The sequence below is a fragment of the Carcharodon carcharias genome, chromosome 12 (genome assembly GCF_017639515.1).
Source record: "Carcharodon carcharias isolate sCarCar2 chromosome 12, sCarCar2.pri, whole genome shotgun sequence".
NCBI lineage: Eukaryota > Metazoa > Chordata > Chondrichthyes > Lamniformes > Lamnidae > Carcharodon > Carcharodon carcharias.
The window spans coordinates 135,161,179-135,177,928 of NC_054478.1; the positions used below are offsets into that span (position 1 = coordinate 135,161,179).

The following is a 16,750-nucleotide window of genomic DNA, read 5'->3' on the forward strand; positions in this document are numbered from 1 at the left end:
GTGTTCAAGTTCCACTGCAGAGACTTGATCACAATTTAAACTGACACTCCAGTATAATACTGAGGATGTGCTGCACCGTCAGAAGTGGTATCTTTTGAATGAGGTGTTAAACTGAGGCTCTCTTCACCCACTGAGGCTCTCTCCACCCACTGAGGTGGACCAAAAAGATCTCGCAGCACTATTTCAAGAAAGAGTAGGTGTGTTATCCCCAGTGTCATGGCCAACATTTATCCTTCACTCAATATCCCCAGAAGAAACAGATTTATCTGGTCATTATTACATTGCTGTTTAAAAAACCTTGCGTGAGAGCAAATAGGCTGCTGTGTTTCCTACGTCATAATAGTGACTATGCTTCTGGAGTACTTCACTAGCTATAAAGTGTGTAATCTATTATTGATGGAGTATTTACCTTATGGCTAAATTGTAAACTGGAAGTAAAACAGCTAGGTAAGCAGGAAACAAACTTTTTTTTCCAGATTTCTACTATACCAGAAAGTGAGGACTCCCAGGAGTCTGTGGATAGCATGACTGACTCACAGAAACGTAGAGAAATTCTATCGAGACGGCCTTCATATAGGTAACTGAAAACTTATCATTTTTTCTGTCACTGACTTAATTTCAGATTGAGCTTCTAACTCTTGAGGCGCTTTAACCCACAATGTTGTCAACCTCTGCAGCAGGCTCCTTCATAGAAGATCAAGCATAGCAGGCACATGGAAACACCACCATCTGCATGTCACATACCACCCTTGGATATGTATCCATGTTTCTTTGTTGCTGGGTCAAAATCCTGCAAATTCCTAGGTAACAGCATTATGGGTGTACCTGGACCACACTAGCTGCAGTGGATCAAGGTGGCGGCTCATGACAACATTCTCATTACAATTAGGGATGGGCAATAAATGCTTGCCAGTGACACCTACACTATGAATGACTTTTAAAAAAGGAAAGCTGCTTTAAGCTCAATTAGACAATAAAATAAGCGCTATTCATTTTCCTGCCTCCCATTTTGAAAAAAATTAACATGTTATAATGCACAGGTTGCGCAAATATTGGCTTTATAGAAAAAAGCAATGCCTGAAAGATTCTGGGTTCCATTCCCAGCTTGATCACAGCTAAGATAGCAGTTGATGGTGAACAAATGGCCCCATGGGGCTCCGACACTAATTCCTGATTTTCTGTCTAGTGACCTCTGTTTACGTGTGGGCATCGAGCAATGAAGTAGATTTAGGCTGAGATTTCCTCTTTTGTACTTTCCTCCAGCAAGCCAAATCTCATTGTCTGGGTTCAAAAGCAAAACATGGTTGCTTTATACAGATATCGGGAGGGAGGCTGATGGCCGTGGAACAGTAGTTGCAACAGATATTTTAACATTGGCATCAAGTTAATCAGCCAGCAGTAAAATATATTTACACATGTGAGTTATGTCATATATGCTTTGCCTGCTCATTGTCTGCTGATGTTTCATCCTGAGCTGTTTCCTTGGCAGTTTTTGCCAGTGTTGGTATGCCATTGCCATCGGCTCTCGGGGACAGGATGAGGAGGCAAGTCCCAAGTCTGCCTCAGCCAGAGTGGGAATCAAACCTGCGCTGTTGGCGTTAATCTTAAACACATGTTAACCGCCAACTGAGCTAACCATCCCCTCACATGAGTTATATTTGTCGCAAAGAAAAATCAGGAGCTTTCCCAATTGTTAAGTCTCTAATGCGTTTTTTGCCTCTAGGTTAATGAGGACAGGGAATCTCAAGGGCATATCTTTTGTGCTAGCTCTCCCCTTTTATCTTATGACCTGAATTTGCTCTGATTTTTTTCAAACATGAAATGCTTAAATGTTAACATTACGAAGAACTTCCTGACTGATGAGGCTAGAGTCAATTACAGAATATCTCGGCATTGTTTATACCAAACATTTGTGGGGTAAAGAATTTTGGCTCCAAGCAAACCTTGAGATCTGGCCAGAATTAACTTATCACTAAGATAAAAGCAAAATACTGTGGATGCTGGAAATCTGAAATAGAAACAGAAAATGCTGAAAAACTCAGCAGGCCTAGCAGCATCTGGAGAGAGAAACAGAGTTAATGCTTCTAGTCCGTATGACCCTTCTTCTGAAGGAGGAGGAAATAGCGCTTCTGAAGAAGAGCCATACGTACTCAAAATATTAACTCTGTTTCTCTCTCCACAAATGCTGTTAGACCTGCTGAGTTTTTCCAGCATTTTCTGTTTTTGTCTTATCGCCCAATGGTTTACATGTCAGCTGGTTCCAGTGTTGATTTTGGCCCACTTTATAATCGTTGCTTCCACTGCTTGCATTGGAGCTGCCCACTGTAACTGATGTCGCTGGAATGGCCCAGATGTGGAGAAAGAGCCTATTTGAGGATCTCCATATCAACATCAACAGTGCAAAATGGCTCATAAGAATGATGGTATCTGTTTCGCACATCACCAACTTGCATTTTTATGAAGCACCTTTAAATTAGTGAAAAAATCCCAGGGCACTTTACATAAGCATAATTGGGCAAAATTTGACACTGAGCTACATAAGGAAGCAAATCGCACAGTTTGATCCAAGGGATAAGCTTAAGGAATGTCTTAAAGGAGGAGAAGGAGCAGAGACAGAAAGGATTAGGGATTTTCAGAGCTTAAGGTTTGGCAGTTGAAGGCATGGCCACCAATGATGAGACAAAAGAAATCAGGGATGCGAAAGAGGCCAGAATTGGAGAAATGCAGAGTTCTTGGAGGGTTATAAAGCTGGATCAGGTAACAGAAATAAGGATGTTGAAAGGGCTGATGGGGGAACTCTTCCTCCCCCTGAACCCCACTTCAAATTTAATATTACTATGTCGAACCTGGCCCTCCAGCCAGTTAAATGCATCTATTTCTTCTATAGGTTGCTAATTCACAGAATCATAGAATTGTTATGGTGCAGAAGGAGGCCATTTAGACTGCGCCGGCTCTGAATGAGCAATTCACCTTGTACCATTCTCTCCCCCCTCCACCCCCAATCTCCCTTAGCAAGTAACCCTACACATTCTTAATTTCCAGATAATGTCCTAATTCCCTTTTAAATGCTTCAATTGAACTTGCCTCCATCACACTCCCAGGCAGTCCATTCCAAACCTCAACCACCAGCTGCGTAAAAGTTTCTCCCTATATCACTTTTGTTGCTTTTACTAATTACTTGAAATGTATGCCTTTTTGTTCTTGATCCTTTCACAAATGAGAATGGTTTCTCGCTATCTACTCTGTCCAGGCCCCTCATGATTTTGAATACCTCTATGAAATCTGCTCTCAACCTTTTTCTGAAGAAAGCAGTCTTAACTTCTCCAATCTGTCTTCATAACTGAAGTTCCTCACTCCTGGAACCACTCTCATGCATCTTTCCTGCACTGCCTCTAATACCTTCACGTTCTTCCTCAAGTGTGGCGCCCAGAACTGACGCAATACTCCAGCTGAGGCTGAACTAGTGTCTTATACAAATTTAACGTAACCTCTTTGCTCTTGTACTGTATGCCCCTATAAACAAAGCCCAATTCAAAAATTCAACTTGGAAATGGGGTTTAGTATTAATTACCTACCAGGATATTTGGAGACAAGCTTTGCCTGTAATTGACATAATCTACTGTTCACACTGTAAAAGGTCAGAATATATTATTGCTAGTCATCTAGTGATTTAACATAGCTGGAAAGCTGCAAATCATTTTCTATGGCTGCAGTGCACTGCAGTAATATAAAATGCCACTTATAAGTTAAATCATTAATCATCTGTCAAAAAACAAAATGAAGTTGCATTTATATAGACTTGCCACATCCTCAGGCCAATTGAAGCACTCCAAAACAAAGGAGTGGAGCCGATTGTTGGCAGCCAATTTTCACACAGCAAAATCACATCAACAACAAATAAGATGAATATCCAGTTAATGTTTGCTGGTGTTTGGGGAATGTGGGTACAGACTACACCTGTATTTATAAAAACCTTCAAAATAATGTTGATTTTGTAAAAGATTAGAGTAAGTTGCGGTTTCACCTCTCTTCAATGGTATACTTGTCTGTACTCTTGGTTAGATGTTGTCTAACTATTCAATTCGATACAAAAATGTTCTCCTGTTAAGTACCATTCCTTATCAGGGAGATTCAGCAGGTAACCACCCCTGAAGAAGAGTCATACGGACTCAGCGTCCGCAGTATTTTGCTTTTATGTTTCTATCCTCCTTCTCAATCAACTACTAAAAGTTGTGCAAAAATGCTCACCTTTAACGTCCTAAAGCACTTAACAGGAGTGTTATCAGGGAAAATTTGACACTGAGCCACAAATGGAGACATTAGGACAGGTGGCCAAAAACTTGGTTGGAGAAAAGTCATCAACCTGAAATATTAACTGTTTCTTCACAGACGCTGAGCATTTCTGGCACTTTGTTTTCATGACCACAGGCTTGGTTGGTTTGGGGAGCATCTTAAAGCAAGGAAGTGAAGAAGTTTAGGGAGGGAATTTCTGTGGACAATACAGTCACCAATGGTGGGAGGATGAAAATCAGGGATGTGATTGAGTGCTAGATGTCAGAATTGAATGGACACAGATCACAAAGAATTATGGACAAGTTAAGTGAGTGGGCAACAAGATGGCAGATGGAGTATAATGTGGGGAAGAGGTGAAGTTATTCACTTTGGTCATAAGAATAGAAAAGCAGGATATTTTTTAAAAGGTGTGAATCTTAATAATGTTCAAAGAGACTTGGGTATACTTGTACAAGGAAAACAAAGTTAGCACGCAGGTATAGCAAGGCAATTAGAAAGACAAATGGCATGTTGGCCTTTATCGCAAGGAGATTGGAGCACTGGAACAAATAAGTCATACGATAATTGTGCAGGGCATTGGTGAGACCACATCTGGAATACTGTGTGCAGTTTTGGTCTTCATATTTAAGGAGGGGTATAATTTCATTGGACACAAAGGCAAAGGTTTGCTAAATTGGTTCCTGGGATGAGGGATTGTTCAATGTTGAGAGGCTGAGTAAATTTGGCTGATATTCTCTGGGGTTTAAAAGATTGAGAGGTGATCTCATTAAAACATACAAGATCCTGAAGGGTAGTTGCTGAGAGATTGTTTCCCCTGGCTGGGGAGTCTAGAACAAGGTGGCATAGTTTCAGGATAAGGGACAGATCATTTAGGGCTGAAATGAGGAAACATTTCTTCATTCAAAGGGCTATAAATCTTTGGAATTCGCTACCTTCGAGGGTTGTGGATGCTCCGTTATTGTATACATTTAAAGCTGGTCTAGACAGATTTTTGGTGCCTCCGAATCGAGGGATTTGAGAACAGGTGGGAAAGTGAAGTTGAAGCCCAAAATCAGCCATGATCCTATTGAATGACAGAGCAGGCTATTAAGCCTCCCTCTGTTTCTATTTCTTGTGTTTTTATCTCATAAGGGTGTTGTATTGGACAAGGCTACGGAGATAGGGAATGGTGAGGCCATGGAGGGATTTGGAGATAAGGATGAGCATTCTAAACTTGAGGCATTACTGGATTGGGAGCCAGTGTAGGTCAGCCGGCACAAGGGTGATGCATGATGAAATCTGGTGCCACTCAGCTAGAAAAGAAATAGTTTTAAAGCAGTTTACTGCCACCAATATTTCTGGAACACAGTTTTGTCTAGCAAGTTTGTGTCTTTTTTGCTCTAATATGTTTTCTGTTATAAGTTATACATGATTTAATATTTGGTCAGTTCAGAAGGGAATATTTCCTGCATTTGTAGCTTAGCTTGAATCTATTTATTGAGTGATTTTCTTGCATGTCTCTGATCAAACTGTCTTGTTGCATCTCCTTTTAAGGAAAATTCTGAACGAACTCTCTTCTGACACCCCCGGTGTGCCAAGAATCGATGAGGAGAAATCAGAAGAAGAGTCTGTCTCGGCAGTTACTACAATGACGATGCCAACCCCCATCTATCAGACCAGCAGCGGACAGTACAGTATGTACACGTTTCATATCCTAGCGTGAAAGAAATACTACCATTTTACTGAAATTAACCCATTATCAGGACTGGGAACTTTATATTAGCCACTTATGTGGGGGAAAGTATGCAGTTTGCTTTATGACATTTCTTACATGACAACAGTGGCTACACTTTAAACATACTTCATTAACTATAAAGTGTTTTAGGGCATCAAAAGATTGTGAAAGACAGCAAATAAATGCAAGTTTATCTTTCCTTTTAATTTTTTACATAGGAATTAAAGCATAGTGGTAGGCCATTCTCTGGTCTGTTCTAGTGTTTAAGTGCCAAATGAGCCTTCTCCCACTCTACTTCATCAAACCCTGTCTGAATTTCCATCTGCTCCTTTCTCCCTCAAGTAAATATCTAGCCTCCCCTCAAATGCATCTAGTCTGTTCTTCTTAACTGCTCCATGTGTGGCAAGTTCTATATTCTAACCACTTTTGGATACATAAGTGTCTCCTGAATTAATTATTGGATTTATTAGTGTCTGTCATATTTATTACCTCTAGTTTTGGAACCCCCACAAGTGGAAACGTTTTCTATGTCTACCCTATCAAACCCCTTCATGGTCTTAAAGAATTCTACCAGATCAGCCCTCTCCTTTTCATAGAAGAACCTCAGCCTATTCAGTGTTTTCTGATGGTTATAACCCCTATTCTGGTATCACCTGTACCCTATCAGGTACTGCAACATCCTTTTTGTAATGTGGAGATTAGAACTGTGCACAGTGTTCTACTCTGGTCCAGTCAAGCTTCTATACAAGTTTAACATAACCTCTCTGCTTTTCAATTCTATTCTTTTAGAATATGATTAAGGTTTTCGAAATGTTGAAGGGAATGGACTCAGTTGGGCAGGTTATTTGATTTGGAAAGGAATGAGAGGGCCAGATACTGCGTATATAAGCTAAAGAGAGTTGTTAAATCCATGTTGTCCAAAAATATAACTACGAGCTGCATGTGACTAATTGGGCATACAGAAGAAGCTAATTGTATTTCTGACTTGTAAATAAAATTGTGTTATAGCATTATTGGGCACTTGATCTCAATACTCATTCACATAGCAAAGCACTTTTACTTCAACCTTTTTGAGTGTTTCTTTGACTCCTGCTCAGCATCTGTGGGTCAGATATTTGTCACATGCTTTATCTGAATTTAGAGTAAAAACTATGCATTACCCCTTAGTGATGGTGTCAAAAGCAAAGTACTACGGATGCTAGAATCTGAAATTAAAACAGAATATACTGGAAACACTCAGCAGGTCTGGCAGTATAAATGGAGAGAAAAATTGCTTCAGGTTGATGATCTTTCATCAAAACTCTCTCCACAGGTGCTGTCAGACCTGAGTATTTCCAGCGCTTTCTGTTTTTGTTCTATTGGTGATGTCACTTTTTTTCTCAGCGAGCTTGCCTACCATTTAATTTGTTTCGTCTATGCCTTTTAATTACTTATTTAGACCTCTAAGGTAAATTATGTCACCATCAACTTGCAGTTCCTGTCAATCTCACCCTGTTTTAGTACTGAAACTGATGCAGTCCCGGCAAGGTTTGCCGTGACCTATGAGCACCCAGTTAATGTGATTTAGAGTGTTAGAAAAGGACAGTCACCTGATCATAGCTCATTCCTCAAGGTTTATCCACATCACCTGGAGAAATAGTCGTCATCTCAAGTTGAGCAAGCTGAGTATCTGCTCTTGGATTGTTCAAGAGTGCAGACATTGGGCACAGTAAAGAAGAGGCTAAGAGAAATTACTCTACAGCTGTAGTTCAGATTCTTTCGAAAATGTTCAGACAGTAATGCCTGAGCACATTGTTGGTTGAGACTGAGCACATGATCTAGCCTGGCTCTTTAGCACAGTATTCAAGAAGTGCTGCATTGTCTAAGATATTATCTTTTGGATGATACATTAGACCCTGTCTAATAGTTCGGGTGGTTGTCAAATTTGTCACGGTGCTATTCAAAGGAGTGCAGGAGGTCTCCCTGTGTGCTGGTCAATATTCTTATGTCAGCAACAGCCACCAAAAAAGATTTAACTTGTAATTCAACAAAAACAAAAGTTGCTGGAAAAACTCAGCATATGTGGAGAGGAAGACAGAGTTAACGTTTCAAGTCTGCATAACTCTTCAGAACTAAAGAGAAATAGAAATGTGGTGAAATACAAGCTGTTTAAGGGGGGTGGGACAGGTGGAGCTAGATAGAGAGCCAGTGATAGGTGGAGGCAAAGGAGAGATTGCCAAAGATGTCATAAACAAAAGGACAAAGAGGTGTTGATGGTGATATTAGCTAAAGGATGTGCTAATGGTGACGTTAAGGGTAGAAAGCAGGGTGAGCAAGTGACCTATGGCCCTAGTGGGGGTGGGGTGGGGGGAAGGGATTGAAATAGGCCAAAAGGTGGAGAATAAAACAATGGATGGAAATAAATTTTAAAAATAATGATCGAAATAGGTGGGGAAAGAAAAATATACATATAAAAAAATATTCTCCACCTTTTGGCTGATTTCGATCCCTTCCCCCAAGGACCTTCTCAAGGACAACTAGGAGTGGGCAATAAATGCTGGCCCAGCCAGCGAAGCCCACATCCCGTGAATGAATTTTTAAAAATGAGTATTATGACCTATTGCCATTGCCCTGCCTTTTCCCCGTACCCCTGCACATTGTTTCTATTCAAATAACCATCTAATGCCTCTTGAATACCTTGATTGAACCTGCCTCCTCAACGATTCCAGGCAGTGCATTCCAGACTTGAACCACACGTTGTGTGAAAGAGTTTTTTCTCACATCACATTTGCTTCTTTTGCAAATCACTTTAAATCTGTGCCCTTTCGTTCTTGATCCTTTTACAAGCGGGAACAGCTTCTCCCTATCTACTCTGTCCAGACCCCTCATGATTTTGAACATCACTATCAAATCTCCCCTTAGCCGCCGCCTTTCCAAGGAGAGCAGTCCCAACCTCTCCAATCTATCTTCGTTACTGAAGTTTCTCATCCCTGGGACCGTAATTCTGTCTGTCATTTTCCTTCCATTAGTATGTTGTAACTGCATTGCTAAAAAGCAATGTGTGTGTGAAGCACTCTGGGATGTTTCTGAGAAACCTAACTGAACATTGCTTTCTAAACCTTTGCAGGTCTTAATCTTTGCCTTAGTAATTATAAAAAAACTTTCCTGCACTGCTCTGGTGAGGTTTCTGCTTCAGGTGTAATCTTTTGAACAAATGCATTTACAATGCCTCATTCAGTTCATTTTTTTTAAAGCAGCTGTGTAGGGAGGAGCTTGGTGAGATTTTCACAGCTACTGTTTCTCACCCTTGCCCCAAAATTAGAATCAACCAGTAACTTTGGAAATAAAGATAGAAGTGTCAGCTTAGCCAATAAATAAATTAGGTCTGGGCTGTGGAAGCCAAGTACCGTTCATCTTGTAAATGTATTGACAAGGATGGATAATCGTGTGATAATACTGTTACAATCTACCACAATTGAGGCTTTTCATAGCCACTGTAATTTCTATGTTATAGAATACAATCAAACAGCATCAAAAGAGGCTGTTCAGCCCTTTGTCCCCATTCTAGCTCTTTGAAAGATTCAATTAATCCCATTTCCTTGCACTTTCCCTATCACCCTGCAATTGTTTCCATTTCCCTCTTGAAAATTATTGTTAAATCTGCTTCCACCACCCTTTCAGGTAGTGCATTCCAGATCACAACTTGCTTCATAAAAAAGGTTTCCTGATCTCTCCTCTTGCTAGTTCTTGCTAGTTATCTTAAATATGTGACCTCTGGTTTAGACCTTCCTGCCAGAGGAAACCATTTCTCCTTATTTACTCCATTAAACCTTCATGATTTTGAATACCTCTATTAAATTTCCCCTTAACCTTTTCTACTCTAAGGGGAACAATCCCAGCTAGTTCCTTCACAATGGATGGTCAACATTCATTCATCTTATTAAATGCTCTTAAAAGATTGACACAAGTATCTGGAGGATTCCATTGTCAATCCTCCGTTCAAACCAAGCTACTTCAGCCAGTATACTTCAGCCACATTGATTTCCCACGTTGTGCCGGAGGGGGAAGTTCAAATAAAATGAAGACAGATAATGTGCTCTGTTGGATCCTGCTGAGAGTGGAGCAGCTCAGTTGTCCAAACGCTTATGGGTGTTATCAGTTTGAAGGACCAGGGACAGGAGATGGTTGAGAGATGAAGATAAGGTCTCACCTTGGACTATTTATTTGCATCCCTCCCTATTTAATGCAGCCCTTCAAACTCAATGAAACCTACCTTCTTTTAAAGTCAAGGTGCATGTAAATGTAGAGCCTATAATTGAAATGATTAACAGGTGCTGGTCAGTTTTTCTATTAATAGCCCAGAATATTATCATAAAATGATATTCAAACTCTGGCCTCTTGTGCATCCCCAGTTTTCACTGCTTTACCATTGGTGAACATGCCTTAAAGCTGCCTTGATCCTAAGCTGAGAAATTCCCTTCTGAAACCTCTCCACCTCATAACTTCTTTTTCATCCTTTAAGACGGCCCTTAAAAACCTAAAAACCACCCCCTTTGATCAAGCATTTGGTCACTGTGGTTCAGTGTCAAATTTTGTCTGACAACATTCCTGTGAAGCACTTTGGGCATTTTACTATGTTAAATAGACTATGTAAATACAATTTTTTCTTGTTGCAGACTGAAATTGCTATTGATAAAAAGACTGCAGAAATACTTAGATTTATATTTTTGTACAATTGCCTGTTTTTAATTGCAGATTGGGGAAGGGGGCTCAAAAAAAATTTTGTCCTTGCTCAGCCCTAATAACTACTTTTAACAGTCAATAAAGAGGCATCACTGAATCTTACAATCAAAACAGTGACTTAAATTCAGAAAGTTTCCATTAACCTAACTCTTCACTGTTGCCAGTTGCTATCACACAGGGAGGCGCAATCCAGCTAGCCAACAATGGCACAGATGGGGTGCAAGGGCTCCAAACGCTAACAATGAGTAACGCAGCGACAGCCCAAGGTGGGGCAGCCATTGTACAGTACGCCCAGAGTCCCGATGGACAGCAGATCTTTGTGCCGGGCAGCCAAGTGGTCGTACAAGGTGAGTCATTTGTCAGGAACTTTTTTCTTTAAAAAATTGTGAACTTTCTAACTTCACAATTCCCATGCACTGTAGCAATTTTGGATGTGGTAGACTAATTTTGCAATGACGTTAACAAGGCCAAAAGAGTCAGGTTATGAAGTCACTTGTGCCCCACGGCGCTCTGTTGAGGTAGCAGGTACTCTGTCTGATTTTCACTGGATCAGACAATTTGGTATCCAAATGAGCGTTCGGGAAAAACTCCGTGATTTTTAATGCCAGTGCATGCTGTGGCATAATAGTGCTTAGCTGAGAGCAGGAATTTGATGTGCACGATATTGTAGGTTCTGTGGCACAACCTATCACAGAGTTTCACCAAAGTTGATTCAAACATTCATTTTGCTGTGTAACTGATGATTTTTATCTCTGCTATGCATCCTGTTTTGTATTTGCTAAATTTTGAGCCATTTTAACAAAGGCAGGAGGGGATTTAAGTAATGTACCGTGGATTCAGAGCATCAGCAAAGGTAGAGGCCATTCAGCCCTTTGTGTCTGCACCAGCTCCTTGAAAGAGCTATCCAATTGGTCTCATTCTCTGTTCTTTCCCCATACCCCTGCAAAATTTCTCTCCTTCAGATATCTATATCTAATTTTGAAAATTGCTATTGAATCTGCTTTCATCGCCCTTTCAGGCAGTACAACTTGTTTAAGCAATTTATGTATTTTTTGAATCAGATGTCATATTATCATGAGTTGCTTGGCACTCTAATGTCGTCTGCTGACGATAGAGTGGTCAGTGCTTAAAAGTTTCCTCAAGTACCGTCAGTTTGGAGCTCTAGGGACAGGGCATTCTCAGGAGCAGAAAATAAGGGCTCCCCTCTGATTATTTTTCTCTCCCCCTGCTACGTGCGTCAGTCCAAGATTTGTCTGTATACAAAGCCCTGTGAGGTCAAAAGCTTTGCAACTGGGCTGCTGCCTTTTCCAAATGGACCAGGTGAATGTTGAAAATGTAATTTTCTTCTTTGACATTTGAGGTTATTTAAAAACAATTTAAAGTGACAGGCTAATGCAGTTTGAGATTCTGCCATTAGGTGGTGGTGGTGCATTTTTAATTAAACATGGTGGAGCCAGTTAGTGGCAATAAAATGTATTGTATTCAGTCATCAGCAATCCCAGTATTTTGATATTGCCAACTTCTCATTTGCATTCCTCTTAGAATGGATCTGCTGAATACAAAATTGAAGTAACTATGTCTCATGAAGGCTTAGCTGCAACAATCCTCGAGCTTTGTGGCTTTTTTTCCCCTTAAAAGCTGACTGAAGGGATTCTGGGACAGATGGGTATGTAGTTAATAGACAAAGACATGTTCAAGTGCCTTGGAGAGAAGAGGGAGATTAAAGATGAGGCAGTAGGTTGATGGTTTGAGATTAGGCTTTTTGAGGGAGGATTGATGTAAAGTTGGAGCAAAATGGTGCCTCAGTAAAGTGAGCCATTTATAGTGCGAGGTGGTGTGAGGAGTTACAAGGAGATCAGAAGTTGAGTAGGAAAGAGGGTGGGATTGAAAAAGCAGGAGTTGGATTTCATTTAAGAGATTAACTTGGAGTGGGGGGATTTGAGGTGGTATGCTGTCTCCAGTAGAGCTGCTGAAATCTTTGTTTTTTTTTAACCCACTAGTCCAGGAACATTCAGGGTATGGCTGAGATCAGTTAGCTCAGCACAACAAAAGGTGATGAGAATTAAGACGGGAATTTATCCAGCCTGTATGATTGACACGATAAAAGTGGATTAATGAGGCCTTGACCTGAAAACAGTGGTGTTTAATTGGATTAACACTGGGTGCCATACCTGAGGTAGCCTATCACTCAGATAATCGGAGATTCTGGGGCTCAGAAGATAACTCCTGCCTTAAGCATAACACACTACACCACCCGAGCAAGTCTGTGAACTGAAGTTAACTAGAATCAGGCTGTCGCTACCTAAGGAAATAAAGGCAACAAGCTCACATGCCTTCCCTCCGCCATACACGTTTGCAGTTTATATATAATTAATTTTAAAGCACTACTCAATATTTAAAATTGTGTCAATGATCAATATAGAAAACTCTGCACAGGTCCCACGTCAGTGCATGGTATCTGTAAGTGTCTTTGAAAAGCTATGCAATATTAATTATGCGCAGCATTACTTTTTTTTGATCGTTTAAACTTGAGAAAGTTGGGATTTAAAGCATCCTTGTTGAATTAATTATATTTTGTATTTTAGAAGTTAATATCTAGAATTCTGATGTGGGGTAAAGGCACTTCCTTAAGTAATTGGGATGACCAGGGGCGTGCTGGCTCGTTCTTCGTCATACTAATGCACTATGACATTGACAGTTAACGTTTATTTTTTCGTCTCTTTTGTCCTGATTTACTTTCTTCTTCTTTTACTCAGGTGCAGCTGGAGATGTCCAGACCTATCAGATCCGTACCACTCCCAACTCCACTGCCGGCCAAGGAATGGTAATGGCGTCATCGCCAGTCCTGCAGAACCAGCCCCAGAACGCTGAAGAAACCACGCGCAAACGAGAAATCCGCCTCATGAAAAACAGGTAATTTCCTTTCCTCCAATCTTGGAAACTGATGGCTATGTCCTCCTGGAAGGATCATCCAAGTGGGTGAGAGGAAATTCATGGCAGGCTCTTCCAATGGGGTTGGTGGGTAAAGATGCCACCTGGTGTAAGTCCCAACTTCCATTTCTGGATTTGTATTCGCTAAATTGATCTCAGCTGAGGCAATAGTTGGTACAATTGGTCTTAATCTTGAAAAAGAGCCACAACATAACAGCTAGCTAAAACATATAAGGGGAATTACAAAGGAATGAGGGCAGAGTTGGCTGCAGTGGACTGGGAAAGGAGTTTAGCAGAAAAGAGGTTGATGAACAATGGCAGATTTAAGAAAATAGTTCATGGCTCACAAAGATATATCCCAGTGAGGAAGAAGGATTCAAGGAAGGGGATAAACCAACCATGGTTAACCAAGGAAGTTAAGGACAGTATCAAATTGAAAGAAAAAAAAATACAATGTGGCAAAGATTAGTGGTCAGCCAGAGGATTGGGAAAGTTTTAAGAACCAACAAAAGATGACCAAAAAAAAATAGTGTGTGAAAATAAACTTTGAGGGTAAACTAGCAAGTAATATAAAAATGGACAGTAAGAGCTTCTTTAAATATATGAAAAGGAAGAGCAAGGCCAAAGTGAACATAGGCCCCTTAGAGAATGAGGCTAGGGAAATAATATTGGGGAACCAGGAAATGGCAGAGGAGCTGAACAAATATTTTGCATCACCCTTCACGGTAGAGTTCACTAATAGCAATCCAAAAATACTAAATAATCAAGGGGCAAAAGGAAAATAAATATAATAACTGTCACTAGGGAAACCAATGGGCTAAAGGCCGATAAGCCCCCTTAATCTGATGGGTTGCATCCTAGGATATTAAAGGAAGTAGTGGCAGAGATAATGGATGCACTGGTAGTAATCTTCCAAGAATCCTTAGATTCTAGAAAAGCCCCAGAAGATTGGAAAACTGCCAATATAACACCTTTATTCAAAAAGGGAGGGAGACAAAAAACAGATAACTATTAAGTTAGCTTAACATCTGTCATGTTGGAGTCTATTATAAAGGATGTAATATCAGATCATTTAGAAATGCGTAATATAATCAGGCAGAGTCAGCATGTCTTCATGAAGGGGAAATCATGTCTGACAAATTTATTAGAATTCTTTGAGGAGTTAACAAGCAGGATAGATAATGGGGAACCAGTAGATATAATATATTTGGACTTCCAAAAGGCGTTCGATAAGGTACCTCACATAAGGGTATTTAATAAGATAAGAGCCCATGATGTTGGGGATAGTATATTAGCATAGATAGAGGATTGGCTAATTAATAGAAGACAGAGTTGGGATAAGGGGGGCATTTTCAGGATGGCAACCTGTAACTAGTAGAGTGCCACACGGATCAGTGCTGGGGCCACAATTATTTACAATATATATTAATGACTTGGATGAGGGAAATGAATGTACTATCAACAAGTTTGCTGATGACACAAAAATAGGTGGGAAGGCAAATGGTGAGGATGTCACAAGGAGTCTACAGAGGGATATAGACAGGTTAATTGAGTGGGCAAAAATGTTGGCAAATGGAATATAATGTGGGAAAATGTGAGGTTGTGCACTTTGGCAGGAAGAATAGAAGAGCTGAATATTATTTAAATGAAGAAAGCTGCAGCACATTGGGATTTGGGGGTCCTTGTGCATGAATCCCAAAAAGCTAGCATACAAGTTCAACAGATAATAGGGAAGGCAATTGGAATGTTGGCCTTTATTTCAAAGGGAATGGAGTATAAAAATAGGGAAGTCTTGCTAAAACTATACAAGGCACTAGTTAGACCACACCTAGAATACTGTGCAACAGTTTTGGTCCCCTTATCGAAGGAAAAATGTACTGGCGTTGGAGGCAGTTCAGCGAAGATTCACTATATTGATTCCCAGGTATGGAGGGATTTTTTTATGAGGAGAGGTTGAGTAGGTTAGCCCTGTAGTCATCGGAGTACAGAAGACTGAGAAGAAACACACAAGATTCATAAGGGGCTTAACAGGGTAGATGCTGAGAGATTGTTTTTCTTTGTAGGAGGGCCTAGGACCAGAGGGCATAACCTCAGAGTAAGGGGTCACCCATTTAAGACAGAGATGAGGAATTTCTTCTCTGAGGGTAGTTCATCTGTGGAATTCCTTATCACAGAGGGCTACAGAGGCTGGGTCAATAAGTATATTCGAGGCTGATATAGACAAATTTTTAATCAGTAAGGGAATCAAGGATTATGGGGAAAAGGCAGGAAAGTGGAGTTGAGGATTATCAGATCAGCCATGATCTCATTGAATAGCAGAGCAGACTCGATAGGCCAAATGGCCTACACCTGCTCCTACATCTTATGGTGTAAACCATGAGCCATACTGACAGCTGTAGAGTGTGGGCATCAGATGAGAACAAGATAGGCTTGACTGTGATGACCGCCATGATCAACACTTACCTGCACATGGGACGGTAAAAGTTCATAACACAGCTGGAGGCCATTTGGCCGACCAATCTTGCCTGTGCCAGCACTTGACTGAAGCAGCCCAAAACTCCCTCCCTATTTACCTGCTTCTCTTTAGAAGGTTTAATAATCTCTGACTCAACTACTCCCCGTGGCTAAGAATTCCCTACAGCAATGTTTTTTAAAAAGTTACCCTGATGTCTCTTTCCACCCGCTTGGTTTTAAATTGACAACTCCTTGTCGCTGACAACTCAAACGGAGAAAATAGTTTTCCCCAATTATCCTGATCAATTTGATTTGTAATTTAAAGATCTCCTCTTGGATTTTTTCTAACACAGTGGAAATCGTATCAAATCTCAAATATAGTTTTCCACCCTAATGTGTATTTTAATGCCCTTTTTGAAATTGTAACTAGTAGGGTGGATAAAGGAAATCAGTGGATGTAGTGTATTTGGATTTTCAAGAGCAATTAGGATTTTAAGGAGTTACTTAAAGAAGGAGAGAGAGAAAGAAGTTTAGTGGGGGGATATTGCAGATTATGGCCTGGACAGCTGAAGACACGGCTGCAGATGATGGGGTGAAGCAAGAAGCCAGAATTGGAGATGGACGGAAGTCTTAAGG

The 16,750-nt window shown here is 40.5% G+C and overlaps 1 protein-coding gene across 1 annotated transcript in view; it reads left to right on the forward strand.

The window, feature by feature from the left end:
• creb1b (cAMP responsive element binding protein 1b) overlaps positions 1 to 16,750 on the forward strand; it is a 72,629-nt gene that overhangs the window by 54,280 nt on the left and 1,599 nt on the right. Inside the window, exons 4-7 of the mRNA XM_041201486.1 lie at positions 477 to 577; positions 5,827 to 5,966; positions 10,894 to 11,076; positions 13,486 to 13,642. Coding sequence (XP_041057420.1) covers positions 477 to 577; positions 5,827 to 5,966; positions 10,894 to 11,076; positions 13,486 to 13,642 — 581 coding nt within the window. The remainder of the gene's footprint in view (positions 1 to 476; positions 578 to 5,826; positions 5,967 to 10,893; positions 11,077 to 13,485; positions 13,643 to 16,750) is intronic.